Source organism: Trachemys scripta, chromosome 9 (genome assembly GCF_013100865.1).
Source record: "Trachemys scripta elegans isolate TJP31775 chromosome 9, CAS_Tse_1.0, whole genome shotgun sequence".
Taxonomy (NCBI): Eukaryota; Metazoa; Chordata; order Testudines; family Emydidae; genus Trachemys; species Trachemys scripta.
The window spans coordinates 103234823-103262642 of NC_048306.1; the positions used below are offsets into that span (position 1 = coordinate 103234823).

Sequence of the window (27820 nt, forward strand, 5' to 3'; positions counted from 1 at the left end):
TGGGATTGGTCCTGCTTTGAGCAGGGGGTTGGACTAGATACCTCCTGAGGTCCCTTCCACCCCTGAGATTCTCTGATTCTGTGGGTGCGAAGGGAGCTCTGGAGCAAACTCCGTCACTGCTGTTGGATGTGCTGGGGCAGCTCTCGGTTGCTGCAGAGCAGGGAGTGAGTCTAGAGGCCTGGCCCAGCCCTGTAAATCACCACAGGCGCTGCACACATAATGCAGACACCTGGGGCAGTAAATCTGACCATGCTGCGAACGAAGCATCCATCAGCTTCACTAGCAGCTTCTGAAACCAAGTTAAACTCATTAAACTGTCAAATGTCTTTTTAAAAATACTGGGCATCGAGCCAGCCCCTGTAAAACACTGTTAGCCTGACAGACAGACATACAGACAGGTCTCTATGAGAACCTGGAGCCCGGACTGCAACCCCCAAGTCACGCTTGTCAGCCGAGAACGAGCATTTCACAGTAAGTAGCTTTGGACTCCTCTGCGACAGGGCGATACGGAGATCCTGAGCATTTCAAGCCATAGACTAAAGAAACCAGGACAGTGTCTAAGTGATGCAGACCATAATAATACTGCTATTCGCATTCAGCGTAGGTCCTACACCTCCAAAACCTTAACATGAGCTTAATGGAAAAGTGGTTCCAGCAAACGTCTTTCCTGGCCTGCTGCTTACAAGTGACTCAGCCCAGACCCCACCCGAGTCACCCCCGCCAGGTGTGAAAAGAGAGCTCCCTTCCACCAGCAGTGCAATGACCGTGCACACGCACACTCACCCCACGGTTACATCAGCAATCGCATGGGGTGAGACGCACGTGGCCTGGGCCAGGCTGATTAGGGCTGAACACCTGAAAGAAGCGATGCCCCCGAACCCAGGGCTCTCGCGGAGCTGTACACCTGAGGCTGTGGGCATGGCCACGACAGCGGTCCCAGCGCTGCCCAGTGCTGAGCGGACCAGGCAGCTCAGCCTGTATCGGGGGTGGAGGGGGAGAAGTGGGGGCTACAGGCCCATGGTCTTTCCCCCTCAGAGAGTCACATTCTCAGGCCTCTCCGGTGCCCCGCACTGCGAGGGCCATCACCACTTTAGTCCCAGCATTCCCTAGCACGCTAGGTGTCTCCCCCAACCCTTCGCCAGAGGGCAGACTAAGGGGTGACTCGATCCCAGCGTCCGAGTGTCCACGGGGAGGGGATTCCTGCTGGCAGAGGGCTGCTCCTGACCACTCGGCTGGAGCTCAGCCACGGGAATCCCCGGCTGGATCAGACTGGCCCCTCCTCCCGGCCCCCGCTTGCTACACTAGATGCAAGGGATGGAGAGCAGGAGGACCAAATGGCGGAGCTGCCGTGGTGGGGCAGGGTTATTCACACAGCGCAAACGAACCCTCAGCAAGTCACGCGTCCGCTGCTCATCCTGGGTCCGCATCCCACACTTGGGCCTTGGCGGGCAGACAGACGTGCGCCCTCGGGCCCAGGGACATCCCATCCCCAGCTCCGGCACCAGAGGGAGGGGAGGGCCTCGCACCCCCCAGCAGCGCTACAGAAGAGCACTGGGTGTTACGCCGGGGCCGGCCTGGCTGGGTGCCCCAGGACCCACAACCTGCTCCACAACCTGCACTGCTTGTCCAGCAAGTGCCCTTCAAGGGTTTATGATTCACAACCCAGGGCCCTGGGCCTGAGTGACTGGCCCATGCTGCCTGCTTCAGGCCCACGTGGGGAATCTGCAGAGCTGGAGCTGCAACCCTACTGCTTTGGGGCCCACCGCCCGGGATCCCGACCACACAGCGGGGGCAGCTTTCAGGCCACGACAACTCGCCTCCTGCTTGGGCTGAACGGTCATGGACTGGAAGCTTGTTCCTGCCCCAGGGCTAGCGGCACTATTTAGAAGTGTCACCCCCAGAGGCCCCCCAGTAGTTTTCAGGGACAAAGCGACCTACTGGGGCTCCCAGAAGTCCATCTACTCGTCATGGAAACAAGTTACTCACCTGCCGCATGGGGACTCGGGGCCGGTGGAACAAGCCACGTTCTGCATTAGCTCCCGACACCCAGGAGCTGCACGTGCACAGGCAAAGAGACTGCACTGGCAACTGGCCCTTCGGAGGCACCTTGGTCCCCAGCGCCCTACTGACCCCTCTGCTCTCAAAGCCATCACGATGGTGAGCCTCCCAGCCAGGAGCCAACTGTGCTTTAATGGTCACAAAGCCCTCGCGTGTCCCTCTGGACCGGACACAAGGCACGTGACTCCCGGCACAGAAAGGCTGCCCGGTGCTGGTCTGCAGAGAGAGGCCAACACCAGCTGTGCTCCTTTGCCCGAGAGGGTCAGTGGGGCATAGCCTCGTTTATACCAGCCCGGCCCCTCTCTGGCGAGAGCCTGCCCCAGCCCCTGGTCTCTGCTCATCTCTGCGCTCAGACCCAGCCGAGCCGAGGAGCTGCATATGGAAGGCCACTCCCTTCATTAAAGCAGAGAGGCGTTTCCTGTTTCTGAAGATCAGCTCAGGCCGAGGCACCGTTCTCCAGCTGGAGTAAGCAACGAGAGCAGTGTCATAAATGCACTGCCACCTGGAGCTTCCACGCTTCTCCTCATGGCAGCAGCAACAGCAGACCCCAGATCCTCCTGCGGCCAAAGCACCCTGACATTTGAACTAAAGCGGACTCTCCTTTGGCACTCTGCAACATAGGGCCTGTGACACACAACTGGCAGTTCTGATTCTGCCCAGACCAGGGTAGTGGTGCATGCTTGATAGCCAGTTCACTACAACAGCGTCAACATGAAGGAGCTTCAGTCTCCACAGGAACATAAGAACGGCCGTACTGGGTCAGACCAACGGCCCATCTAGCCCAGTCTCCTGTCTGCCAACAGTGGCCAATGCCAGGTGCCCCAGAGGGAATGAACAGAAAAGGGAATTAAGTAGTGATCCATCCATGTCACTTATCCCCAGCTTTTGGCAAACAGGGGCTAGGGGCACCCAGAGCATGGGGCTGCATCCCTGCCCATCCTGGCTAATAGCCATTGATGGACCTATCCCCCATGAATTTATCTAGTTCTTTTTTGAACCCTGTTATAGTTTTGGCCTTTGCAACATCCCCTGGCAACAAGTTCCTCAGGTTGACTGTGCGGTGTGTGAAGAAATACTTCCTTGTGTTTGTTTCAAACCTGCTGCCTGTTAATTTCCTTGGGTGACCCCTAGTTCTTGTGTTATGAGAAGGAGTAAATAACACTTCCTTATTCACTTTCTCCACACCCGTCATGATTTTATAGACTTCTGTCATATCCCCCCTTAGTCGTCTCTTTTCCAAGCTGAAAAGTCTCAGTCCTATTAATCTCTCCTTAAACGGAAACTGTTCCATGTCCCTAATCATTTTGTTGCCCTTCTCTGTACCTTTTCCAATTCCAATATATCTTTTCTGAGATGTGGCGACCACATCTGCACGCAGTGTGCAAGATGTGTGGGTGCCATGGATTTATATACATGCATTATGATAATTTCTGATTTATTGTCTATCGCTTTCCTAGCGATTCCTAACGTTCGAGTAACTTCTCTGACTGACGCTATACAGCTCAGCAAATGTTTTCAGAGAACTATCCACAATGACTCCAAGATCTCTTTCTTTAGTGGTAACAGCTATTTTAGACCGCATCATTTTGTATGTATAGTTGGAATTATATTTTCCAATGTGCATTACTTTGCATTTATCAACATTGAATTTCATCTGCCATTTTGTTGCCCAGTCACCCAGGTTTGTGAGACCCTTTGTAGCTCTTCTCAATCAGCTTTGGACTTAACTATCTTGAGTAATTTTGTATCATCTGCAAATTTTGCCATCTCACTGTTTACCCCTTTTTTCCAGATCATTTATGAATATTTTGAACAGCACTGGTCCCAGGACAGATTCCTGGGAGACACCACTATTTACCTCTCTCCATTCAGAAAACTGACCATTTATTCCTACCCTAGCTGTCTGGCATGTTGGTCCGTTCTGCACATGACATGCGGTCTGTTCCTCACCTTTCCTTGTTCCCTGCATGCCTCTGCCCACCCCAGCATCACCCGACCACTCTGGGGATCACTCAGAACAATAGAGACATCGCGTTGTGAAACTCTGCGCTGGAGCCAGCAGCTCAAACCACGACAGCCGCGTTAGGCTCAGAGCGCCGACAGAACCTGCGTGTTTCAGAGCCTTTCCAACAAGGTTTCCAAGGATGCGACTTTCTCCGGTCTGCGCTTTTCCTTCTCTTTTGTTAATGGCAAGTGACAAATCATTGCTAGCTGACCAAGATGCCCACAGGAAGGAGACTCAGGCTTCAGGAAGGTGACAAGTGACTGACATGTCTGGCCACCAAGACATTGCCCTTTGCATTTCACTCCCACCTCTGCAGAGGGAGGCGGTGCTCGCAGTTTGCCAAGCTGCACGGAGCACGCAGGTGGGATTTAGGCTGGGTGGAAGCCAGCAGGCTCAAGTGGCTCTGCCTCATCCTTGGAGGGTAAGTGCCAGCTCCACAGGAAGCCGGTGATGCAAACCAAAGTAAGACGCCAGTTTCAGAGTGACAAGAATTAACAAATGGGAACCATTACCACTGAGCCCATTCCGAAGGGCCTACAATCCCATGCAGCCAATGGTCCATAATGAGAGCACCTTACCCTTCCTACAGGAACCATGCCAGGAGAGCCAAGTACACTGAATGGCACTCAGTCACGGCGGCAGGGAAACCTTTCAATCAGAATCCTGGCACAGCTCCAGTGCCTGGGGGGAGAGGGGAAGGAGGGGGGTTGCAGTCAGTTCACCTGCGGTAGGATACAAAATCAGCCACCATGAGACGGACTGCCCCACTGCTGTCCTGATCCATGAATTTCAAAAAATACTCAAAAGCTGCTGTGAAAACCATCGCCGGGGTTTGGGATTGCAGCATTCCAAGCCAAACTGAGGCTTCCCGGAGGGCAGGTGGGATGTACCTGCTTCTCAGATGGAGGAGGACAAAGCAGGGTGGGAAGAAACACGAGAGAGCAGCCTACAGGTCTTTGCTGTTTTGGAAATTAACGAGTATCAAGGACAGATCCCTGAACTCAGCCCCACCCACTTTCCTGTTCTGCCCCACACTGGGTGCCTGGCCAGGCCAATTCAGATTCTGTAACCACACTGGGCATTAGATGGATTCACTTTATCTGGGTGACTGTTCAGCGAATAGACAGCCCACCACAAAATTACCCAAGACAGCCTCTTTCTTCCGGAGATCCCCCCCCACCAAAGCATTCTGCACGCCTCATGGTGCCAGTGGGTCCAGACCTGCACCAGGAAGGTCTTGGGTCACCCTCCTGCCTGACGCTATGACCCTCCTCCAGAAGGCTGCGTTTGAAAGGACGGCCCAGAAACGAAGGAAGGATGCCAGCGTCTGCTCCATTTCCTCCTTGTCTGGAAAATAACAACTGCTCGTATAACTGCCGGCGCTGCATGATACACTAGGGGCTCAGGCAAGCCCCCCCCTCGTGTTAACTCAGCTAGAATGGTCTTTATGGCCAAACAGAAACTTCCCTGAGCGTATTTCAGAGCCCCTGGCTTGCAGCCGATCATTCACGCCCGGTACGTGGACACTGCAATCAGAGGCGTGACTGCAGCACAAGCAGACGTCCCCGAGCCAGCTTTGGTCTAGGCAGCGAAGCCGCTGCAGCAGCTGGTGTACACCCGGACCCAGGACATGCGCACCAGCAGCTGCTACCAGGTGATTTGGATCACAGGGGAATTGGGTGTCCAAATCCCTTAGACAGCTTTGGACACCTCAGCCCTGCCCTAGTAGAATGAAGCTTCGCCATGAGATGCCCTGGGAGCTCTGTCCCTGGGAGCACTGGCTGGACAGGACCACCCCGCTCTGGCAGGCAGTTGGGCGAGACGACCTACCAGGCCTTTCCCGTCACCAATGCGAATGTTGATTCCCAGCCCCCTGTTCTAACCACTGCAGCGCATTCCCTGCCATAGCCAAACACAGCCCAGTGGCCCAGCTCAGCAGGACACGGACGCGTGTGCTGAACTGCGAGGGGAGAGCAGCCCCTCTGAAGCCAGCGGGCTCCTCACACGCAGGTACCTGGCTGAATCAGGGGTGCAAAACACCCACATGGTCTGTGATCATCAAATTATGACCCAAACATTCATTAATGCGTCAACAACTCAGCCACTCTCCGGACCCTGCTGTGAGAAACAGGAGTCTTAGCAGGAAGGGAGGACAGAGCAGGGACACAGCGAGTTACAAGCTGAGCCTACAGAGAAGATGGGTCCCAGGAGAACTACCCACAGGCTGCAGAGGAAGGAAAAGGCCGCAGTTAACTGAGCCAAGCCCCTTTTCCAGGGCTGCTTTGTTTTCCTGTAGATTTATTGCTGTCCCCTGGTTCCACAGTAATGCAGAGAGTGAGGCATGATAAGGACAGATAAAGACAAAATCAATGACCATCAATCAACAGAGCTTTCCGATGGGAAAGGAATGCACTAATCAATACCCTGCTCTGCTCCCAGTGTCTGCTCCCACGGAGCCAGCCAGACAGGGGCCATCAGCTACCACAAATGTGCTGTGTCCCCATCTGCTCGCCAGCCAAGGGCGGGGGATGGAAAAGCAGGAAGTTAATGCAGCTGGAGAGTTTCAGATATTGTCGGACGCACGGACGGGGCCAGGGCAGCCGCCTGCTCCGTACTTTGCAGCTCAGGGCTGTTTGGCTGCTTTGCTTCAGTTCCTTTCAGTGGGCTCCAGGCACACTAAGGAGACTCAGACATAACGCAGCAGCGTCCTGACACGCTGACTCAACCCGCACAATCCCCAGCGCTCTGAACACACACACATCCCAGCCGCTGCCCCGGAACGCTCACCTGGGGGCATGATGCGGTGCATGGCCACCGACAGGAAGAAGATGGAGTCGCTGTAGTAGGACCCAGAGCCAGCACTGAAGTGTTTCTGCATGGCCTCCACTACTGGAAACAGCTGTTCTGTCAGCACGTCCACGTCATGGAATATTACCTGGGGGAGAGACAAACCACCATTGGGCTCATTGTGCACCGCAGACGACACCCCCCCATGTGCTGGGCACATTCGCTGGCGCGTAATACTGAACCATGTAGATGATTTAGTTGGACTCCAGATGTGCCCAGAGCCCTTTCTGGGCTGGGCACTGCACACACACAATAAGGGACCCTGACCCAAGGAGTTTATAATTTGAATAGATGAGACAGGGCAAGAGACAGTTTATCTCCACTGTTCAGATGGGGAAACCGAGGCACACAGCAATTAAGTGATTTGCCAAAGGCCACAGAGGTAATCTGGGGCAGGGCCAGGAGCTGAACCCAGATCCCCGGAGCCCCAGCCCAATGCTTTTATCACAAGCCCAGCGTCCCTCTCTAACGTTTCGGCACAAGACTAGGTGCAGGGGAGGATGGGCCACCGCAGGCTAACCAGGGTCCAATGACTGCACTGGAGGCGGTCAGAGCCTGTGGCACAGGTGGCTTCCCCGGGTTTCTGACACCGCTGCTCATGCAGCGAGAATGTGCTCTGGGCCAATGGCCTGGACTTGCTCTCGTTTAAGCCAGTGGCAAAACTCCCATCAATGTCGGTGGTTAGGAACCAGAAACTGTCACCCCGAGAGATCGCACTGTCGCCACAGGTGGTCAATAGGGGCCGGATCCCACAAGGTGTTATTTGCACACCTTCCCCTGCAAGTTCTTTGCAGCAGGGACTCTGCCTCCGTCTATGTTTGCACTGTATTTGGCACATGGAGGGCACATGCCACAAATGCTAACAAAACCACCACCACCACATCCGCGAGAACAATTCCCACCCAGATCAAAGGGAACATCTCACTGTTCCCAGGCTGATCTCTCAGTGCACTTTATATCTCCATGACTCTGTGCTGAACAAGGGGGTATGACGGACTCTCCTGCTGCGCTAGTTTGCTGCCAGGGCTTGGGCACTCACGAGGCCAAGGAGTGCAGCCGTTGCATGGTGCCTTGAAAGCAACAAAAATAACTGCTCTCTGCTAGTACTTCAGAGGGTCCCAGGACAGCAGTGCCACAAACCCGCCTTATGTATCTGTTTGCTGCTATGGTGCAGATCAGAGGCTGGTTTAATACTGGACTGAACACGTCACGTCACAAACAGAGCACTCTCCCCTTCCCTTCCCTTCCCGGGGCTGGTTTCTGTGGCTGGACATGCAGGGAGATTGTGAGCCCTGCACAGACATCACTGTGGCCTGCCACCTGTAAATACCATGGAGAGCATTACGGCCCGGAACATTTGGACTCCCACAATGCTCTGTGGCATCCTGCTGCGTGGAGACCTCTTTCGAATGCGTGCTGTTTATAACCCTTCTTGCTGGTGACACCAACATAATTAAACATATGCAAAAATAAAAATCTGGTTATTTTCATGAGCTACAGGAAAACAAAACAGCAATGCACCCACATGCTGTACTGCCCTCGGAGAGACTGGAGACTAAACAAACGAGGGCTAACGAAGGGACTGTGCCAAGAGGAGCATGTGTTCCCAGATGTACTTCATCAGCCATTAGCTACTGACATTTTACAAGCCCCTAATTTATTTTAGATGCGACCTAAGTTGACACACAGTAACTTCTATGCAGTCCAATGTTCGTTATCCAAATGCAATACTATGGGTTCCTGAGTCGTGCCAGATAACCAATGGAATGTTCAGGGTAATTAGTAGACATCAGGACCATGACCCTGTTGCTGATAAGAGAGTTTGGGATCTCTGAGGCCTGGAGAATCAAGGTCACGCTGTATTCTGCGTGTAAAGGAAAACTGGAAAAGTTCTACCTGGACACCGGCTCTTCAATAATGTTAAACGCAGCCGAATCCGGAGAGCACAAAGGGTCTGTACTCCGCGGTTCTTCTCTCCCAGGCAGTACTGTCGCACTAAAACATCATCACTAGAAGAGCTGCAAATTCTAAACTAGACTCAGAAACCAAGCCTCAAACAGACTGTGATGGGTTTTACTTCAATCCACCAAACCAAGAGGTAATTCATCCATAAAAGGGAAAAGTCTCTGATACCCGGGAAACGCAATAACTGACATCACCATCTTCTATGCTTCTGCAAGACCCATTATATAACAGTGATGTCAGGGAGGAGCAGCAAGGTTTAGCTCTGCATACGGATCTTCCCTCCTTGTCATCTGGTTTTATCTTGAAGTTGAAGTTTTACCTTGACTGTGGATGTTACCAATGAACAGCGAATAGAGAACTCAAATCACAGGCTGGCAGCATTGCTGCCTAAAGACAGAAGAAGAAGGTCTGTTAATAGGGTACCGATTTCTCCTTGAGTCCCCTCCAGGGCACGGATCTTAGCAGCATTTAGGGTGACCAGACAGCAAATGTGAAAAATTGGGACAGTGGGTGGGGGGTAATCGGAGCCTATATAAGAAAAAGACTCAAAAATTGGGACTGTCCCTATAAAATTGGGACATCTGGTCACCCTAGCAGCATTCCCCTCTCCAAGCTGTGTCAGACACATGCCAAGACTTCTCAGACACTGTCTGCATTAGGAAAATGGCTTGTGGTGGACAATAGCTGCCAGCCACAGGAATATATATATATATGGAGATATACCTATCTCATAGAACTGGAAGGGACCCTGAAGGGTCATCGAGCTGAGCCCAGCCCAGCCCCCTGCCTTCACTAGCAGGACCAAGTACTGATTTTTGCCCCAGATCCCTAAGTGGCCCCCTCAAGGATTGAACTCACAAGCCTGGGTTTAGCAGGCCAATGCTCAAACCACTGAGCTATCCCTCCCCCACAAGGTCACATTCCTTGTGCAGAGAGTGCTCTAGTCCCTGTGTCTACACACAGAATCATAGAATATCAGGGTTCGAAGGGATCTCAGGAGGTATCTAGTCCAACCCCCTGCTCAAAACAGGACCAACACCAACTAAATCATCCCAGCCAGGGCTTTGTCAAGACTGACCTTAAAAACCTCTAAGGAAGGAGATTCCACCACCTCCCTAGAGAACGCATTCCAGTGCTTCACCACCCTCCTAGTGAAATAGTTTTTCCTAATATCCAACCTAGACCTCCCCCACTGCAACTTGAGAACATTACTCCTTGTTCTGTCATCAGGTACCACTGAGAACAGTCTAGATCCATCCTCTTTGGAACCCCCCTTCAGGTAGTTGAAAGCAGCTATCAAATCCCCCCTCATTCTTCTCTTCTGCAGACTAAAGAATCCCAGTTCCCGCAGCCTCTCCTCATAAGTCATGTGCTCCAGACCCCTAATCATTTTTGTTGCCCTCCGTTGGAGTCTTTCCAATTTTTCCACATCCTTCTTGTAGTGTGGGGCCCAAAACTGGACACAGTACTCCAGATGAGGCCTCACCAATGTCCAATAGAGGGGAATGATCACGTCCCTCGATCTGATGGCAATGCCCCTACTTATACAGCCCAAAATGACGTTTGCCTTCTTGGCAACAAGGGCACTCTGTTGACTCATATCCAGCTTCTTGTCCACTGTAACCCCTAGGTCCTTTTCTGCAGAACTGCTGCTTAGCCAGTCGGTCCCTAGTCTGTAGCAGTGCATGGGATTCTTCCGTCCTAAGTGCACTGCTCTGGCTAACAGAGTGGTGAGTCTATTTAGGGAGGGCCTTAGAGCCACAAGGGGCCACCTGCTTTACAGCAGCCTCCATCGTTTCTGAGAGGTCTGAAGGCCGAACTCCCTCTGCTCTTTATGACAAGTCGAAGTTGTTGCTGGCTACCTGAGTGATCTCACCCCGACTCTAGCAGGAAACACATTTGTTATGAACTAGAGGAAAACCAGGGGAGAGTGGAGGGACAGGAAAGGACAAGTGTGAAGCTGCCCCTGAATCTCAAACCATGCTGCCATTCCCCTCGGTGCAGCACTCCCCACACCAAGCCAAGATCCGCAGGGCCCTCCTGACCGAATTAGCACCTGGATATGCCCCAGCCTTGCTCAGTTACTCCAGTCCTGCCTGGACACCCACTCTGCTCCGAGGGGTCTCTGGCTCTCACAGGGTTACAGCGGCAGGGTGGCTGCAGACAGCCCCGATGTCACAGCTTCACCTAGAGCTTCAAGTGGCCCAGCCCTGTGACCTGGGCAATGGAAGGACACAACACCCAGCCCGTGAGATGAGGCAGCATGTCAGGGCAATGCGCTGTCACAAGCAGCTCTCCGCCCACTCGTGCACAGAACAGACTGGAGCGTGGGCCTGCCACAGCACATCAAAGCAATGGCCCATCCATGAGACCTGCTGTGTCTGCACCAGCCTACACCTGGTGCTTCTGAGCAGGGCTGCTGCCGCCCCCACAGGCACTATGGCGCGGGTGGCCGTGGGAGAACTAATCCCGTCCTGAGCCCTGCAGCTGATACGCGTCCATGCCCGGGAAGGGAGAGCGCGGGGGGCAGGAATAAGAGGAGGTGCCGGGGACGCTCCCCATGCCACGCTGGCCTGCAATGCTCATGGCATGGAGGAACACAGCCGCCAGGGGGTCACCAGCAGCACCCACTGGTCCAGCCATCAGGGGAGCAAGCGAACCCGTCCTTTACTGTACTTCCACGGGGCCAATCAAATCAAAAGGCTAGTGGTGGTGGCCGGGCAGCAGGGCTAGAGTTCGGCAGTGGCAGAGACCCCCTGTCCTCCAGGGGATCCTGGGGCTGGGGTCAGGCCCCTAGCCTGTTCCACACTCCATCCCCGTACAATGACAGGGGAGAAATCTCTGCTAGGTCTCCTCCCCACCAGCCCTGTCCCATGCAGCACCACCATCGGACCTCAGTGACCCAGACCTCGCCAGGCATACATGCCACTGGCAGAGCACGCGCCCGCCCGGCGTGTGTCCTGCTGGCAGAGAGCCCCCGCCAAGCGTAGATGCTGCTGGCAGAGAGCCCCCGCCGGGCGTAGGTGCTGCTGGTAGAGAGCCCCCGCCGGGCGTGCGTCCCGCTGGCAGAGAGCCCCCGCCGGGCGTAAGTGCCGCTGGTAGAGAGCCCCCGCCGGGCGTGCGTCCCGCTGGCAGAGAGCGCCCCCCATTGGCAGAGAGCGCCCCCCGCCGGGCTTGCGTCCCGCTGGTAGAGAGCCCCCGCCGGGCGTAGATGCCGCTGGCAGAGAGCGCCCCCGCCGGGCGTGCGCCCCGCTGGCAGAGAGGGCCCCCGCCGGGCGTACGTCCCGGCGGGGGCGCTCTCTGCCAGCGGCATCTACGCCCGGCGGGGGCTCTCTACCAGCGGGACGCAAGCCCGGCGGGGGNCCGGGCGTAGGTCCCGCTGGCAGAGAGAGTGCCCCCGCCGGGCGTAGGTCCCGCTGGCAGAGAGCCCCCGCCGGGCCGCCACCCCCTGGCTGCCCACCGGAACAAGATGCATTCACAGCAGCATCCTGGTCTCAGTGCAGTCAGCACCAACCCCCCCCTTGACTCTTGGGGCCGGTGCTTGTCCCTCATACCTGAGCACTAGCGACCCAGGAGTGAGAAGCTGCTACTGCACCAGTCTCAGCAGAGCACCAGCACGGCCGCTCTTCTCCCTCGTCTGTGACGTGCTGTATCTTTTAGAGACCCCAGCAGACTGGGACCCCATTGTGCCAGGCCCTAGAGACAGTCCCTGCTCCAGTGTTCACAGTCTACACAGGCCGGGCGGCCAAGAGAAAGCAAATCATCCCCTTGTGGCTCTCTGCTTCCCTCCATCGAAGGCGAGAGCTGCTAAACCAGCACAGTCTCCCAATGCATGTGGCGGAATAACAGGAGATATTTAACTGGGCTGGACATAGCACCGGAGAGCACCCGATGGGGAATGATCCTGGGGCTTGGAGGGCATGGACATGAGCTGGTGGAGCTCTCAATCAGTCTCGTGATAGGTTTGTCAGTCCCTACTTACTGTGAACAGAAACTTTCCTACAGAAAGCTCACCAGCCACATGACGATGATTGCACCAGAAGTCAAAGGCAGATGGAAGTGGCATGTTCCCTTGCTCCCTCTGTTAACAAGATTATTAGCAATGACAAGCATTGAAGTGAATTAAACACTTTAACTAATCAGGGCACGCTCTGAAAAGCATGAAGTCATCGCATCCATGAACCGCAGGCGCCGGGAGCTGATGCGAGATAATTCTGCAGTGTGGGGCAGTAAATCCGTCTTGTCCGTGGCTTCAGACCAGCAGCAGGGAGCTTCTACAGATCCATGACCCACCCTGGAGTGTCACTACTTCATGCCTTGCGCAGGGCTCTCCCAGCATGGGAAGCCCCTGGATCCTACACACTAGCCTTGAAAAACAAGGCTGCCATTATTATCGAGAAATAAACAACAACAAAAGCCATTTGTATAGGACCTATAAAAAGAATGGGCAAATTCAGGCCTTATGCACGGGCGAAACGCCGCGATGTTTAGAGGGGGTGAATTTCACCCCCATTAAACACACTCCTCTGAGGCAGCACTGCCCAGTGGTTAGGGCAGAGGACTGTGAACCAGAGGATCTGGGTTCTATTTCAGGCCCGACCAGAGACTCACCGTATTACCTACCCCACACTGTGCCTATCTGTAAAACAGAGCTCAGAGTTTATCAACCGCCGTGAAGTGCTTTGAGATCGACAGGTGAAAATGCAACAGAAGGGCAGGCGATGGCTCAGCACGTCCCATTCACTACAGGGAAACAAATCCCTTTGCCTAAAGCAGAGGTGGGCAAACGATGGCCCGCGGGACCGTCCTGCCCGGCCCCCGAGCTCCTGACCCGGGAGGCTGCCCCCGGCCCCTCCCCTGCTGTTCCCCCCTCGCCCACAGCCTCAGCTCGCCCCGCCACTGGTGCAATGCTCTGGGCAGCGCGGCTGTGAGCTCCTGGGGCAGCGCAGCTGCAGAGCCAGGGCCTGACCCGGTCTCTGTGCTGCGTGGTGGTGGCGTGGCCCAGCTCCAGCCGGATGGTGCAGCTTTAGCGCCGCCAGCCACCGGTGATCCAGGCAGCGCAGTAAGGGGGCAGGGAGCGGGGGGCGGGTGGATAGAAGGCAGGGGAGTTCGGGGTGGTGGTCAGGGGGTGGGGATGGTGATCGGGAGGGAGACAGGGGATTGAATGGGGGCAGGGGTCCCGGGGGGCAGTCAGGAAGGAGGCGAGGTTGGATGGGGCGGCGGGGGGCAGTCAGGGGCAGGGATAAGGGGTGGCTGGATAGGGCAGGGGTCCCGGGAGGCATCAGGAATGAGAGGAGGGGTTGGATGGGGCAGCGGGGATCCAGGGGTGGTCAGGCGACAGGGAGCAGGGGTATGTGGATGGGGCAGGGGTCCCGGGGGGGGGACCGTCAGGGAACGGGGGGCAGGAGTCCCAGGGGGGGCAGATAGGAGGTGGGGGGCCACGACCCCCTTCCCAACCAGTCCTCCATACAATTTACAAAACCCGATGCGACCCTTGGGCCAAAAAGTTTGCCCGCCCCGGCCTAATGGAAAACGAGGGGTTATTTTCCAGCTCCGAAGAGGCATTAATTAAATAGCTCTGCACTTCCTTTATTCTAACACTGCACTTCTCTATCACTTGCCAGTGAAGTTTTCCAACCACTTTACACAGGCCAATGTGTTCAGCCTCGCCAGGCCCTGAACTATCCGCTCCGTTTCGCCGGGGGGGCTCACGCCCAGAGCGCTAACGTGGCTTGCGGAGCTCACACAGGGAGCCTGGCAGAGCTCGGAGGAGAACCCAGATCTCTGGCACTAAGCCCTGCACCTGAACAACAAGGCAGAGCTTCAAACTCTCCTGCAGAGCAAGATGCAGCCCGGGGCTGAGGCTGATTTCTGACAAGTAAATGTCACTCGGGCCGGAGGAGAACGTAGGAAAGGCAGATCGCTGAATCTCTACGTTGTTAGGGACCCACGGCAAAACAGGCCACTGCAGGGAGGGAAGTATGGCTGGGATGGTGGAATGGCTTGTGTCCTAGCCCCTCGGAGACACTGTTATCCATGAGGCTGGAGGAGCACTCGGCGTGTGCAAGTTCTCATCTCAGGTCCCATCTAACTTGCAAGGACACAGTACCCTGCAAAGGCTGCACGGGAGGCAAGAGGCTTGTGCCACCTGGAGCCCTTGAGAGCGTCAGAACAAAGCAAACACTTCACAGCTCCGATTTGCCTTGGAACGTCCCACGCTGCCTGGACACCAGTGAAACCGGAGCAGCGCCCGCATGCATCGCCCGCCACCTACGTTCCCTCTCAGCTGCGTGGCCGCGCAGCAGCCTACCAAGGGCCATGCAGGCGCTCACGGCTGCCCCTCCCCCCCAACCCAGATGCTGCTGTGGAGAGAGAGAGAGCTGGGGGGTGCCCTGAACCCCTCATCCCTGGCCCCACCCCAGAGCCTGCACCCCCAGCGGAGCCCGCCCCGCCCCCCGCACTCCAACCCTCTGCCCCAGCCCTGAGCCCCCTCCCACACTCCAAACCTCTTGGCCCCACCCCCGCCACACATCACCTCCATATTGGTGCACATAACAAAATTCATTGCGCACATGCATGGGAAAAATTAGAGGGAACATTACCAGCCACCCTGCCCCCTCTCATCCATTCAAAGCATGGCTACTAGGATCGTCTTCCTGACTCATGGCTCTGTCCACATCCCTCCACCTCGGCATCCTGCCAGGGGCACCCCCCTCCACAGCAGACAGACAGACTCCCCTGAGCACTCTCCTCGGCCACCAAAGGCATGTCCAAGATCAAGTACTGTATTTAGTGAGCCCTGATAAAGTGCCCATCATCCTGGTATCAGGGCAACCTGTCTGTGCCAGCGCAGAGGAGGGTGCACCTAGAAGTCAGTGATTTCCCTCTCGGATCCAATGGTGAGCAAAGCAGGAGAGATGCACAAAGGGAAGCGTAGCAGTAAAATGTGTCTGGGAGGAGAGTCTATTATTAGCCACAGGTTTTGTGTTTTGGGTGACATGACCAGCATAAAAGCCCTTCGGAGGCACTGCTGCAGAGAGCACTTAACACCAGTTACATCTTTTGAGCAATAATCATGCTGTCAGGAGACCGACCGTCTCCCTGAGTGGATAATGGCAAGGCCAGCGTGAAGTGGAGCTCGCTCTCGACCCCGGTAATATCGAGATCCACAGACAGTTCATCTCAAAGCAGCCAACACACCTGCTCTGCAGGGCTCAGTTTCCCACACGGGCTGGAGCAGGGCGGAGGCCGGGGCGCTGTGCTGCAGCGAGGCTAATGCTGTCTTGCTATCGGGCAGGAACATCCTTGGCAAGGAGCTCGTCCCCTCTGCCCTGGCGCCAGGACAAGGGCTGCTCCCGTCAACGGGAACGCCGGCACCCCGGCAGCATGCCGTAGCTGGGAGGGGGCTGACCTGTGCTTCAGAGAGCCCCAGGAAGGAACTCCCGCACATGCCAGCAGGCGCGCTCTGGGGAGGTGCAGCGTGGCACCCCACAACCTCGTGGCTATCAGAGCAACCCAGGCACCAGACTGGACTGAGCAGGGCCGTGCTATTAGGAACACGAGGGCTGTGGAGTTCCATCAGTGAATGTGTGAGGAGGCACGCTGCTGGGCTGCGCACATGTATGGGCAATAAGCCTGGGTCGTGAGCAGGCTGGACGTTTCCACGCACTGGGAAAACAGAGCAAGTGGCTTTTCTTTCTGCTCTTCTCTCTCGGGGCACGGGTGCCATTAAACCGGGAGTCTGCCAGGGCGCCAACAGACCGGGAGCCTCCTGAGCTGTTTTCAGACCCTAATCCCTTCAGTCTCCCTCCCTGCCAGAAGCCAACGTTCTCCCAGGGTATTGTCGTCCCTGGCACCAGCTCTGCTGCCTGGGGCCAGCGTGAGCACAGCGTGTGAGTGCACGATATTTCGGGTGCACAAACTCGGTGCAAATGCTGGTTCCTGTGCAGTGTTCTGGGACCTGGGAGGGGAAGCCCTAGTGCATTGCTGGATTTCCCCCCTAAGCCATACCGTTTCTCCCCCTTTCTCACCGGCACAATCATCTGTGTCATATGATTAAGCTGCTCCTTCTGCTTACATTTGGGACAGCAAAAAACCAGCGAAGGGCAGCCTGATTGTGACGCTGTCTCCCGGGAGCTGGAACGCAGCCACTCGCCTCTCACATGGGCTCTGCAAGGGCCACGGGAATGGGGGACAGCCCTGCTCCAGGCCACCAGGTCCCATACAGACCAGGTCAGCGACAAAGAGCTGTTATGAGCTGTCCGCTTTGGGCAGTCACGTTCCCAGAGGGGGAGCGGGTGGGATCCTCTGGGGGGGGGGAGGGAAAGGAATAATTGGTTCAACTAATGCCATTGGCGAAGACACTAACCATTGGGTTTAAAAGCTGCTGCTGCAATGAATGAAGCAGACACACAGGAGGGGCTGGGAAATCAAACGCGAGTGGTTGAGCTGGCCCGGACCCGGGGAGGGCAGCGAAGAGCTAGAGGAACGAAGTGGTGCTGCGCAGAGGAGAGAGGAAGGAAAGGCTCCAGCCAGATGACTGGGGGGAGCCGGTGTCACACCGTAGCGCCCAGCACAGCAGAGGCCTGAGATGCAGCCGTGGGCTGGGCGTCAGAGCGCAGATCCCCACCAGCACGAGGCTGGAGAAGGTCTCCAATAGAACCATGCACAGTAAAGGTCGTGCTATGGAGGGTGGGCTGGAGCAAGGAGAGCTCTCCTGGTCTGTGCACCAGCTTGGAGCACCTACGGTAATCCCAGTCTGGCTCTGAGCCTGCAGTTACAGCCCAGGCCAGGGAGGGGCACTATCAAGCAGACAGTCACAGGTTGCAAGAGCCCTCGTCTTAAACGTTCATGATGCAGCAGCGGGTCTATGTGCCGAGCGGGTCGGGCTGTGGGAGGGGGAGACGTGATAACTGGGCGTGCCCATGGGGCTGTGATAGGGGAACGACCACAACTCGGCCCTGCCTGAGGCAGTCCCACCAACCCATCTCCCGCAGAGATCGCCATCAGCCCCGGGCTGCCCCCGCCTGCCTGGGAGCCTCTGCCTGGCCCTGACGCTGCCTCACTGTGCCCAAGGTGCAGGGCTCCCCGCCCTGCCACAGAAGGGGAAGCTGCTGCTGTCTGAGTCAGAGTGCCCCACGGTACCTCCATCCCTTTATGGCCACTTCCTCGTCATTAATAAAGTCATCAGCAGCGCTTCCACCGCGCCGCCATGCTAACAAATCACGCTCTGGGCAGTCCCTGATAACCGGCTCTGCGTTCCGGATCGGGCTTCAGGTGCACAGGGCCTGGGTGGAAAAGAGAATTCTGCTCCCCTCGGGGCTCACGCTCTGTCAAAACAAGCCAGAGCCAAGACCACCCAGCGCCACGTGCCGGGGTGGAGGCTGCTACATCCAGAGATGTGGAAACAAGCAGCAGAGCTTGGCCAGAAACAGAGCAAGTGGAATAAAACTGGGTTCAACTGGCCCGGGGCACAGGGCCAATGCGAGGACAGATGGGTCCACTTCATCTGCGACTCCCCTCACACTCAGACGGGCTGTGTCAAAGAACCCTTCACCCATGGGAGGATCCCTCCACGGAGCATCTCCCGCCCATGGAGATGTCCAGGTTCGGGTGATGAGTGCCACAGAAACACAAACACACCACAACAGATCCAGCCATGGCTGGTGCCCCGGAGAACCGCAGCAACTAGGCCTCTCTGAGCAGGCTTTGAGGGCGTGGTGCTCGACACTGCACAGCCAGCTGCCAGGGCTCCCAAAGCGGGGAGCTAAGCCATGTCACGGAGTGTGGGGGGACACAGGGCCCTGCACCCCCGGCTTCCTGCGATTCACTATGACTCTCAGCCAGGCAGTAAAGCAGAAGGTTTAGGGGTCTGGAGCACATGACTTATGAGGAGAGGCTGAGGGAACTGGGATTGTTTAGTCCCCAGAAGAGAAGAATGAGGGGGGATTTGATAGCAGCCTTCAACTACCTGAAAGGGGGTTCCAAAGAGGCTGAAGCTCGGCTGTTCTCAGTGGTGGCAGATGACAGAACAAGGAGCAATGTTCTCAAGTTGCAGTGGGGGAGGTCCAGGTTGGATATTAGGAAACACTATTTCACTAGGAGGGTGGTGAAGCACTGGACTGGGTTACCTAGGGAGGTGGTGGAGTCTCCTTCCTTGGAGGTTTTTAAGGCCCGGCTTGACAAAGCCCTGGCTGGGATGATTTAGTTGGGAATTGGTCCTGCTTTGAACAGGGGGTTGGACTAGATGACCTCTTGAGGTCCTGATTCTATGATTCTATGATAAGGTTTATTTAGACAACAGGAACACAGTCCAAGACAGGTCTTGCAGGCACAGAGAACAGGATCCCCCCCAGTTAGGTCCATCTTGGGGTCCCAGGGCCCTACAGCCCCCTTGGGGGGTCAGAGCCCCGTCTGCCTCCCAGCCATTCCACCAGCCAGCTCCTGAAACTCTCCCTTCAGCGACCCCTCCCACCGCCTTTGTTCAGTTTCCCAGGCAAAGACTTCACCTGGCCTCTAACCCCTTCCTGGGTTCTCATGTTACATGCTCAGGTATCTTCCCTCAAGGCCAGTCTCCCATCCCCCATGCAGACCGTCCCAGGCACCCCCCCCCCCCCCCCTAGCATTCACAGACCACATTAAGAACAGTCCCAGTTCGTCACAAGCCAACATTAGCAAAGCAGGGACATCAGCAGAAGGGCTCCCCAGTGCAGAGAGGGGCTTCCATGGATGGGGAGCGACGGGGAAGGTAAGGTCCGGTACGCACTCCAAGGGAGGCCACATCAGCTCCACGACCCTCTGCCGCCATCCCACTGGACTCCTCTGCACATCGCTAACTCAGAGATGCTGCACAAACAACGGAGAAATCCTTCATCCATGTTCCCCTTCCTCAGAGCATTTACTGCCCCAGGCGGACTCTCACGGCCAAGAGAGCCCAGTTTTGTGGCCACCCGATCTCTGCGCATGGGGCTGTCCGGGCCGTGGCCACGGGGGTTCTAGGATAGCCAGGGAAGATGCAGCCCATCAGCGTCTCGCTCCAGACAACTCGCTCTCATTCTAGAGCTAACAGCACCAGCACCAGGAGCCTCAGGACATCCGGCGACACCCCACACTCCCCTTTTTGGGGAGCCTGAGCGAGGTCAGAGCACCGTCATCCTAGGAACCAAACTCCACAACCCTGACCCAGAGAGGCGCTCGTGAGTCAGTCAGACACACAGCACCGGGGCTGTGGGAGCAGAAGGGTCCTGGAGAGGTTGGCAGCCCCGGGCCAGCCGCAGACACTGCCACAGACGTGGTTAGAGTCCCAGTGAGGGACACGTTGTTTCACAATGAGCCCAATTAACCGGGGGCGTGGTGGATTCTCCATCACTTGGAGTCGTTACCCACGCTCAGCCATGAGGCCAGGCCTGGGGGGTTCTCTGGCCCGTGGGAAGCAGGGATCAGACTGACTGTAAGAGTCCCTCCCTTTCTGGCCTCTATTCACCCTGCCCCACTGCCGACAGTGGGACCAGGCCTGAGCCCTAGCACGAAATGGCAAAGTCCGGCTGCACAGAAATCAGCAGAGGAGGGAGGCAGGAAAACTCCCCACAAGCGTTTGAGGGCCTGAGTCAGGAGTAACACCACACCCTCAGCAGCCTCCCTCGGCAAGAGAGGGGACTCGGGCCCCAGGCTGCAGAGGAACTGGGCAAGACAAGGGGCGTGATGAGGAGTCACTGGGCAAGTCATGCCTGACCAACCTGATTGCCTTCTATGAGGAGATAACTGGCTCTGTGACTATGGGAAAAGCGATAGACGTGGTACACCTTAACTTTAGGAAAGCTTTTGATACGGTCTCCCACAGTATTCTTGCCAGCAAGTTAAAGAAATATGGATTGGATGAATGGATTATAAGGTGGATAGAAAATTGGATAAATCATTGGGCTCAACGGGTAGTGATCAACCACTCGATGTCTAGTTGGCAGCCAGTATCAAGCGCAGTGCCCCAGGGGTTGGTCCTGGGGCTGGTTTTGTTCAATATCTTCATTAATGATCTGGACGATGGGACAGATTGCACCCTCAGCAAGTTCAAGGATAAAACTAAACCGGGGGGAGAGGTAGATACACTGGAGGGTAGGGATAGGGTCCATAGGGACCTAGACAAATTGGAGGATTGGCCAAAAGAAATCTGATGAGGGTCAACAAGGACAAGTGCAGAGTCCTGCACAGAGGACGGAAGAATCCCATGCACCACTACAGACTGGGGACCAACTGGCTAAGCGGCAGTTCTGCAGAAAAGGACCTGGGGATTACAATGGATGAGAAGCTGGATATGGGTCAGCAGTGTGCCCTCGTTGCCAAGAAGTCTAATGGCATATTGGGCTGCATTAGTAGGAGCATTGCCAGCAGATTAAGGGAAGTGATTATTCCCCTCTATTCGGCATTGATGAGGCCACATCTGGAGTATTGCGTCCAGTTTTGGTCCCCCCCACTACAGAAGGGATATGGACAAATTGGAGAGAGTCCAGCGGAGGGCAACAAAAATGATTAGGGGGCTGGGGCACATGACTTATGAGGAGAGGCTGAGGGAACTGGGATTATTTAGTCTGCAGAAGAGAAGAGTGAGGGGGGATTTGAAAGCAGCCTTCAACTACCTGAAGGGGGGTTCCAAAGAGGACGGATCTAGACTGTTCTCAGTGGTGGCAGGTGACAGAACAAGGAGCAATAGTCTCAAGTTGCAGTGGGGGAGGTTTAGGTTGGATATTAGGAAACATTATTTCACTAGGAGGGTGGTGAGGCACTGGAATGGGTTACCTAGGGAGGTGGTGGAATCTTCTTCCTTAGAGGTTTTTAAGGCCTGGCTTGACAAAGCCCCGGCTGGGATGATTTAGTTGGGGTTGGTCCTGCTTTGAGCAGGGGGTTGGACTAGATACCTCCTGAGGTCTCTTCTGACCCTAATCTTCTATGATTCTGCAGCAAGGAATGTTCAGGCCAGCAGCAGCCCTCACTGGAGGGGCCAGCTAGCCCGGGTGAAAAGCATCTGGGGTGAGAGCTTTGGGTGTGGATGGGAGCTGGTTAGGGAAAGGCCCCAGGGGTTAGCTATACTGTGAAGTCAAGCCCTGCATCACGCTCCCTTCCCCCTCCTTACCCTATGCGGTGAGCTCCTCAGGCAGGGGCGTCTCTCACTCCGCGTGTACAGCCCCGTGCGCACGATGCCATTGCTCAGGCCAGGTGTGCTCACAGCGCTCAGGTGTAACACGCCAGCCCAGCCTCACAGCATCTCAGCTCCGCCCTGCCCAGCTGTGCCTAAAGCAGCGTTCTGCGGGGTCTAGGCAGAGGGCGGAGCCGCCAGGCGGGTCTCGAAGGGCAGACATGCTCCCCCCACCATAGCTCAGACCTGGGGTCTGTCTCCTCCGACCGTGCAAATGGCACCATCAGCGGCACCATGCGTCTCAGCCTCACGCCAGGGCGTCAGTTCCATGCTGACTCCGAGGGAAGAGCGCCACCTCCTGGAGCCCTACAGCACCTCTGGGGGGTCTCCCTTCCCCGGCTCTTCAGCACTGAGCTGGGACAGACTGCAGCAGAGGGGACCGTGTGGACCCCAGCTGCCTTGGAAACGCACACAAAGCCAAACAGCAATGGGCAACGCTACTGGAAACAGACTCTGAAGCTCCAGCCGTCAGAAGGAGCATTGCTGAAAACAGATGGGAAAATAACTGCATTCAGCATGTGCTTTTAATTACCACAGGCACTTCTGCACCGCAGACCGCAGCTGGGGGCGCTTTCTCCTCCAGAGGAGCTTTGCTTTGATATGTCAAGGGCCCTTTTCCTCTCCCCAGCACAGATTTGGGCGCGGCGAGTTCATCTGCTGTAGTTTTGTATTTCATTATTTATCTGCGTTGCAGCGTTCAGTAAATCCCTGGCGCAAAATCCGGCTGAGTTCATTTAGGACTCGAGGAAAGTGTGGCTGTGGGTTTCCTGCACAAACAGCTTTTAATAAACATAGCACCACACGGAGAAGAGACCCTTTCTATGCACTCTCACTAAAACCAGCTTCCAGTTCTTCCCCTGCCCCCTCTGCCGATTAGCTTCGCAGCGATGGCATGAGCACAGCATTACAGGCAGATCAGCATAGCTTCACTGCAGGATCAACCCACAGGAGGAGGCAGGGAATGCTCCGCTCTGGTACAGAGCCGATCTCTGCAGTAAGGGAGTTATTTTACCCGCGTTACAGATGGGAAAAGCAAAGCACAGAGAGGGGAAGTTATCTGCCCAAGGCTGCGAAGCCAGCAAGCAGCACAGCTGGTAACAAACGTCGGACCACAACGATGCTTCTCTGTGACAGGCTTGGAGAACAAGCTCTGTTTTAAAGCGACAATAGCTCTGCAATTAGAAAATGGGTAACTCTGATTACAAGACGTGGGAATGGTTCAGCGGGTCATTGTGAAGTCCAACACAGGCGCATGTCTGCCCCCTGCACAGCACTGCCGGGAGGAGACAAAGACAAGCACTGCTCTGCAGCTTTCACATCAGCTTTTTCTTTTCAAATACATCTCTGCTAACCCTTCAGCAGGCGGCACTCCCTGGAGGCGGCCAGCCGGCCTCATGATCAGAAACATCCCGTGAGAACTCGGCCCACGGCACAGGGTGTCTGCTATCACAATCCCAGCTGGGGAAGGGACCTGCTGAACTGAACTGACCAGGCGAACTGACAGCTGGCGAAGACAACTCACTGCAATGCAGAGGTGAATGAAACAAACCTTGGGTGGGAGTCGGCGCCCCCCCCCGACACACTAGTAAGGGATGAAGGGCTGGAGTCACAGAGCACACGGGCATTGCATTTTAATTCCACACACAGACACTCTGGACGGGGCAGATCTTCCCAGTTTGGGTCTGGCCTCTGAGATCACCGGGGAGCACGATTTGCCAGCAGGCGGAGGAATAACAGGGGTTGTTACCACGGTTAAAGGATCAGTGTCAAGTAGCCCATATGTAAACTCGTGGGCAGTGGCGTGCGCAGAGCTATTGTGCTCACGCACACACGTGCTGTTCATGTAACACACGGCTGCCTCAGAGCACCCTACGGCTGGCAGCACGCTGGCCGTGAGACTCGGGTTTCACTAGAGCTGCTGGTTCCCGGACAGGCCACGCTCTCAAACGCCCGGGGAGAGGGGCCTGCTCCCAGGCCAGAAGGGATGTAGTTTAAACCAAGCAGCAAGTGCAGTCGGTGGATGGCTGTGTGGTAGGAAGCCGGCCGGGTTCTGGGATGGCGAGACCAGACAGGAATCCCTAGTACCAGTGGAGCTGCTAACAGCCTTGGGGGTGCTCAGAGGATTGAGCTGGCAGCATCTTTGCCAGCCCCCGCTTCCTGAGTGAACAGCGCCCTCCTCTGGACGCTGCAGAGTGCTGCTCTGCTACGCGGGTTTGCATCCTGTGCCCAGGGTCAGATCCTGACTCACCGAGTCACGGGAAACGCGCTTTGGTCGAGTCAGTAGCAAGGACCAATCACAACTGCGGGGAATGCAGAAACCCCTTGCGATTGGCTGCAGCGCACAATAAGCACATCCAACGGGAACACAGCCGGTCTCAGCCATGGCTGCTCGAGGGCGCCGGCGCGATGGGATGCAGGGCGACACGGTCATTTCAACAGAAGGCTGTCGCTCCCAGGCTCCACGTACCTTCCTTCGAGGACAGGGCCTGGGGCAGGGAGAGCTCCAATGCTCTGGCATCCCTTTTCCACCCGCCCTGGCTAGGACTGGCCATTTCTGCCACTGCCACTGTCCCCTCACCACGGTGGTTTGGAAGTGAGCTCCCCAGCCAGGGCAGGTCTGTGTCCGCAGCCCACGCACACCCTGCCCTCCGCTGGAGGGACGCACTGACACTGCACGCCGTGGTGCAGCCCACAGCGGGCAAACTGTCAGGAAGGGAGGGATAAAGGTGGAGGGTGAAATGGAGCAGCCGAGGAGAGGTGGAACTGGGTTAGAGAGCAGAAGGGGAACAGAAAAGGGAGGAAGGCAGCGCCGCTCCCACCAGCATGGGCATATCCAGGGGTCCCAGCTCATAACATGTCCAGGTATAGTCCTAGCTCTCACCAAACAGCTGCCCAGCCTCCCACCCGCCCTGGCACAGAGCCAGCCAGGGAGAGCCCAAGCGAGAGCCCCCGCTGTCTGTGGTGCCCTGCGTTTGCACCGAGAGTCAGCACCACAACCTGGGCGTCAGCGAACGAGGGTGTGGAGAGGCTCTGGCTGATTCCCAAGAGGCAGACACAGGCATGCAGCAGAGACGCCCAGCCGGACTGCGGCCGAGGGAGCTGCATGCTCACAGGGACGGGACACAAGCCTTGCAGCTCCAGATGGGAGTGCGGCGCTGTGGAGAAAGCAGCACCGTTGGCGGTATCCTGGCGGCAGGGCAGAGCTGGCAGCAAGGAGCCGGCAGGAAACGCTCGCCCTCCAGGACTTTCAACAGAAACAAACAATCAAAATCCAGCAAAACCTCCAAAAATTGAGTAGAGCCAGGGCACTGGAGGAAGCAGCTGGTGGGGGGGGGGGGGGCGGCGGCACTCGCGGGGTCCTTCTACCCAGCCACCGAGACATTTCGCAACCAACTCCTCTGGTTCCTTTTGGCCGCCCTACAGCTCTGCTGGGCAGCCTCGCGGTGCACCAGTGCCATCTGCTGCTGGGCACCTTCCCTGGGCTCTATCCTTGGAAGCTGACTCTGACAAAGACTTGGGGGGGGGGGGGGGGTAAAAAAGGTGAAGCGTAATTTCNTCGCGGGGCACAAGTGCCATCTGGTGCTGGGCCCCTTCCCTGGGCGCTATCCTTGGGAGCTGACTCTGAAAAGGACTTGGGGGGGGGGGGGTTTAAAACAGCTGAACATGAATTCCCAGTGTGACCAAAAGAGCTAATGTGATCCTTGGATACGTAAACAAGGGAATCTGGAGTAGGAGCAGAGAAGTTATTTTCCCTCGTATTTGGTACTGGTGTGAACCCTGCTGGAATATTATGTCCAGTTCTAGTGTCCACAAGTCAGGAAGGATGTTCATAAACTAAAGAGGGTTAAGAACATAAGAACGGCCCTACGGGGTCAGACCAAAGGTCCATCTAGCCCAGTGTCCTGTCCTCTGACAGTGGCCAGTGCCAGGTGCCCCAGAGGGAATGAACAGAACAGGGAATCATCAAGTGATCCATCCCCTGTCGCCCATTCCCAGCTTCTGGCAAACGGAGGCTCGGGACACCATCCCTGCCCAGCCTGGCTAATAGCCATTGATGGACTTATCCTCCATGAATTTATCTAGTTCTGGTTTGAACCCTGTTATAGTCTTGGCCCTCACAACATCCTCTGGCAAAGAGTTCCAGAGGCTGACTGTGCGTTGTGTGAAAAAATACTTCCTTTTGTTTGTTTTAAACCTGCTGCCTATTAATTTCATTTGGTGACCCCTAGTTCTTGTGTTATAAGAAGGAATAAATAACACTTCCGTATTCACTTTCTCCACACCAGTCATGATTTTATAGACCTCTATCATATCCCCCTTAGTCATCTCTTTTTCAAGCTGAAAAGCCCCAGTCTTATTAATCTCTCCTTATGCAGAAGACGTTCCATGCCCCTAATCATTTTTGTTGCCCTTTTCAGAACCTTTTCCGAACCTTTTCCAATTCCAATATATCATTTTTGAGATGGGGCGACCACATCTGCACGCAGTATTCAAGGTGTGGGCATACCATGGATTTATACAGAGGCATTATGATATTTTCTGTCTTATCTATCCCTTTCTTAATGATTCCCAACGTTCTGTTCGCTTTTTTGACTGCCGCTGCACATTGAGTGGATGTGTTCAGAGAAGTATCCACAATGACTCCAAGATCTCTTTCTTGAGTGCTAACAGCTAATTTAGACCCCATCATTTTATATGTATAGTTTGGATTATGTTTTCCAATGTGCATTACTTTGCATTGATCAACCTTGAATTTCATCTGCCATTTTGTTGCCCAGTCATCACGTTTTGAGAGATCCTTTTGTAGCTCTTCGCAGTCTGCCTGGGACTTAACTATTTTGAGTAGTTTTGTATCATCTGCAAATTTTGCCACCTCACTGTTTACCCCTTCTTCAAGATCATTTATGAATATGTTAAATAGAATTGGGCCCAGTACAGACCCCTGGGGGACACCACTATTTACCTCTCTCCATTCTGAAAAATGACTGTTTATTCCTACCCTTTGTTTCCTATCTTTTAACCAGTTACCAATCCATGAGAGAACCTTCCCTCTTATCCCATGACAGCTTACTTTGCTTAAGAGCCTTTGGTGAGGGACCTTGTCAAAGGCTTTCTGAAAATCTAAGTACACTCTATCCACTGGATCCCCCTTGTCCACATGCCTGTTGACCCCCTCAAAGAATTCTAGTAGATTGGTGAGGCACGATTTCCCTTTACAAAAACCATTGTGACTCTTCCCCAACAAATTATGTTCGTCTATGTGTCTGACAATTCTCTTCTTTACTATAGTTTCAACCAGTTTGCCTGGTACTGAAGTCAGGCTTACTGGCCTGTAATTGCCAGGGTCACCTCTGGACCCTTTTTAAAAATTGGTGTCACATTTGCTATCCTCCAGTCATTTGGAACAGAAGCGGATTTAAAATGATAGGTTACAGACTACCATTAGTAGTCCTGCAATTTCACATTTGAGTTCCTTCAGAACTCTTGGGTGAATATCATCTGGTCCTGGTGACTTATTACTGTTTAGTTTATCAATTTGTTCCAAAACCTCCTCTAATGACACCTCAATCTGGGACAGTTCCTCAGATTTGTCACCTAAAAAGAATGGCTCAGGTTTGGGAATCTCCCTCACATCCTCAGCCGTGAAGACCGATGCAAAGAAATCATTTAGTTTCTTCGCAATGGCCTAATCGTCCTTGAGTGCTCCTTTAGCATTTCGATCGTCCAGTGGCCCCACTAGTTGTTTAGCAGGCTTCCTG

The 27820-nt window shown here is 55.3% G+C and overlaps 1 protein-coding gene across 1 annotated transcript in view; it reads right to left on the bottom strand.

Annotated features, from left to right (window-relative positions):
- The window catches only part of XXYLT1 (xyloside xylosyltransferase 1), a 100050-nt gene that overhangs the window by 62370 nt on the left and 9860 nt on the right, over window positions 1–27820 (bottom strand). The window contains exon 2 of the mRNA XM_034781524.1: window positions 6851–6998. Coding sequence (XP_034637415.1) covers window positions 6851–6998 — 148 coding nt within the window. The remainder of the gene's footprint in view (window positions 1–6850; window positions 6999–27820) is intronic.